The 3626-nt window shown below is 41.6% G+C and overlaps 1 protein-coding gene across 4 annotated transcripts in view; it reads left to right on the top strand.

The window, feature by feature from the left end:
- The first annotated feature begins 1311 nt into the window (after positions 1-1311).
- ptgfrnb (prostaglandin F2 receptor inhibitor b) overlaps positions 1312-3626 on the top strand; it is a 51150-nt gene continuing 48835 nt past the window's right edge. For 2 of the 4 annotated variants that reach the window (XM_086190656.1, XM_086190610.1), the window contains exon 1: positions 1671-2063. In XM_086190656.1, coding sequence (XP_086046782.1) covers positions 2012-2063 — 52 coding nt within the window. In that variant the 5' untranslated portion in view covers positions 1671-2011. Of the gene's footprint in view, positions 1369-1670; positions 2064-3626 lie in introns of those variants that run through there. The other 2 variants (XM_086190468.1, XM_086190524.1) reach the window with 2 other exon arrangements.

Genomic DNA, 3626 nt, shown 5'->3' on the forward strand with positions numbered 1-3626 from the left:
CACTGGAATTTTTCTCTTTCTCAACAATGTAATCAGTTTAATTTTGTATTATAATTTGGCTGGAGCTTCATCCTTTTGTGCTGCATTCTTTCTGCCAGCAAGTCTCCCTGGGGGTGAAGTTATGATAACAAAGCTTTTATCGTGTTAAATCTAAAGTGACTGTTCTGATATGAAAGCTCCATTAAAGGTAGATCTAGATGCTAAGAGCTAGTTAGTGACTGATAGACACTGTTAGAGGTGAGCTACAACTGTTGGTGTTTGTGTGTGTGTGTGTGTGTGTGTGCACGCGCGCGGGTGTGCGCAAGGAACAGATGCCACTGTGTTGAATGTACAGTAGCAGGAACACACATGCTTTCTCTGTAACACACACACCACACACACGCTTTAAAAATAGGATCTTCAAATGTATCACAGCAGAAAATGACCTTTGACCTTAAGGTTGCAAGGCCAAACTCTTCACCTCTTCCCCACCTCAAGCACTCTCAGGCTGAAGTGTGTTGAACTTTGCTCTGCCCGGTGGGTCTGGGTAAATACACAGCACGGGGCGGCCTACTGACAGGAGGAATGTGTTAAAAAGGAGAACATGCAGGGGAAATATGGGTACTTTTATTTGTAGGTAAATGTAGATTAAATTATCTCAAAGAAAGCTATGAACTGTAATACAAAGGTTATAGTCAATCTTCATGCCAGATATTCCAAATATCCCCAGAATGCTATTGCATAACTACATCATCTGTATGATAATCTCTCATTTAATCCATAATATCTACATTATTGTTATGCTTCCAAATCCACCAAAGCCATTAACTACACCTATGAGTTCTTTCACCCTGCTTCACCTCAATGAATTTCTCTGCTGGGGAAAAAGAAATCATCGTTACAATGTCACCTGACACTTTAATCGATTCGAATAAAGTTGATGCTACTAGCTTAGCGAAAACTAAGCTAATGCTTCTTTTATTGCTTACGCGTTCTCCAAAAACTAATCGTTTAAAGAAAATCAGCATTCCCAAAACTCTTGTTTTGTGATGTCAGAATGCGACACGTCACAAGAAATAGTTTATTGGGTAAATACACTTATCATTTGCCAAAATGCAGATAGCTGTCGCTACTTAGCTAACTTTAGCTTAGCATAAAGACTAGAAACAAGGAAGCCTCGCGGAGGGGGACACTCTGCCTACTAATGGCATCCCTAGAGCTCACAATCCATTTTTATTTCACATCTCATTTGTGTAACTCATACAGAAACCAAAAAACAAAACTGCAATATGTCATTTTAAAGGCCTAGCCAGTTCATAACTTCCCTGGTTGCCTGGCAACTGGCCGAGTCTGCCATGTTTAGGGTTTTTTCACCCCTCCTTGGCGCATGTAAGTACCAATTTCTGATGTTTAATCTGGTTGTAAGGAGGCTAAGAGAGTAAAACAGTAAAATATATTTATGATTTGACACACCGTGATTCTCATTGTACCACAGAGGCATCCTCGTAATCACATCATAGGTGTGTCTGGACAATATCTGTCAATTAAATGTATTAAAAAACACGAAGAAGTATCGCTAGGCAGTAAAATGAAACTACTTAGAGAATCTCTTTCTCTCTCTCTCTCTCTCTCTCTCTCCACCTGGGACCTCCCTGTTTTCCCTCCACTCCTCCTCCAGACCGTCACCTAACTTCCGGCCACTCTCTCTCTCTATCAGCCCCTCTTTCTCTCTCTCTCCCTCCCTCTCTCCATGTCTGGTGTTAATCATACACACTGATTTAAATCGACTCAGTGTGTAAAACATGTAAATTCTCCTGTCGGGATTTGGATTTATTGGGTAAAGGAATCGCGGTGTGCATCTCTTTTGCGTTGCGGCTCCGCCCGGTGTGCGGTGCAGGCTGACTGCTCTCAACTGACTTTTATTGGATTGCCCGACAGCAGCGGCGGGAGAAGAAGCGGTGTCACCCCACACGTTGGACAAAGGAAGCGGGGGACATTCAGGGGAAAAGATACGAGCCGAAGGAGAGAAAACATGAAGATGGATAATTGTCTCCTCGCACTCGTCTGCGGGGTTCTCTTCCTCGGTAAGCGACGTTTTGCTTCACTGTTGAAAGCTAATTAACTCTGATAGGTGTCGCCGTACACGAGTTAGGAGAATCCAAGGAAAAACTCGGCTTGGAAAACCGTCTGTTTTATGCGTACTTGCCTTTTTTGTACTTATTCCTGATTGTGTGAAAAGTATTAGGATATCACTCTGTCTCGATAACATCCATTTATTAAATCGGCATATATCAACTTTATTAAACAGTCCTCAATTTCAAGGTATTTTAGACTTTTTCATTTGGCACTCACTGTTTGGTGTTGCAATTCTTACGGTGAATTTTACAAGAACTTCTATGATTGCAGCAAGCGAGCAGCCACGAAAAGTTGACATTCAAGAAACCTAGAATTGTCATTTGGTATAATGAGTAATGCCGTATTAAATGATATCCCTCCCCTGTTTTAAATTGCATAATACCTGCTCCTGAATGTGTTTGCATGCGACGACGTGTAAGGTCCCCTTAAATTGCCAAATTTTCAAATGGAGTTTTGTATTGTGGGTGCCAGTATGTCGTTTTGTAGATTTTTACTTTAAAAAAAATTACCAATTATTCACGTTTCATTTTTTTCTCTTGTAAATTATATTAAAATGCCATTATGTTTATGTTAATGAAAGGGGAAATCTAATGTGTCTCACTTCACCATAATGGAAAGCAGCCATGATATTTCTGGAGAAATTGATCTGTATGAGTCAAAGCGGCTGTATAAATTGTCTTAGCTGTTCAGGAAGTTGAGACCCATTAGCTAACATGACAAAGTTCAAATGTGTCTTTAAAATCTTTATGATGTGAGACGTAACTGCACCAGTTAAACCAGACTGAGTATTTGGGACCAGTGGTGCCAGGGTGGTGCTTCGTCATCACGCTGGGTTTCTCCACTGGGACTAAGCAGGACTTATTCATTGGCCTTGTTTCTAGCCCAAGGTCAAACAAAGCTTAACACTTTGCGGTTACTGAAGTTGCCATATGTTTATCACCATAACAGTCATAGGGGTGTGTGTGTCAGAGAGAGAGAGAGAGAGAGAGACTTGGCTTAAATTAGTGCAATGTAAGATGATCAAATGTCGCCAGCGCTCCTGTGGTGTGTGTGTGTGTGTGTGTGTGTGTGTTCTCTGATGCTACAGAAGGGGAAGTGTTTAACTGTCAAATTTAAACACACACATATCAAGGCCAGCATCATCTTTCTGAACGTACAGTGTGACCATGCAGACGTCAGCATATCTTGAAAAATCACACTCATTCTTTTTTTTCTTTTCTTTTTTTTTTTTCAATTACAAATTTGAATGTGTCACCGCTAGACGTTTCTGGTCCTGTCAGAACTTGATAAGCATTTACATTCTTCTTCCCGGGCGTGACATCGGTTCTGGTCATCATTCTTCAACCCAGCTGGCCTGACTCAGAACCGGACCGCTCCACATCTAGAGAGTCCATGCTAGCTGCTTCAGAGCAGGCGCAGAAACACGGCGGGTTGGTGGGACATCAAGCCGGGCCTGTTGTGGAACTTTTGAATCCTTCCCTCATATTGGATTTCTTTGAATGCGAACGCGT

Source organism: Aulostomus chinensis, chromosome 1, assembly GCF_037954235.1.
Source record: "Aulostomus chinensis isolate RoL2024-O1b breed Wild chromosome 1, RoL_Achi_v1.0, whole genome shotgun sequence".
In the NCBI taxonomy this organism is placed as follows: domain Eukaryota; kingdom Metazoa; phylum Chordata; class Actinopteri; order Syngnathiformes; family Aulostomidae; genus Aulostomus; species Aulostomus chinensis.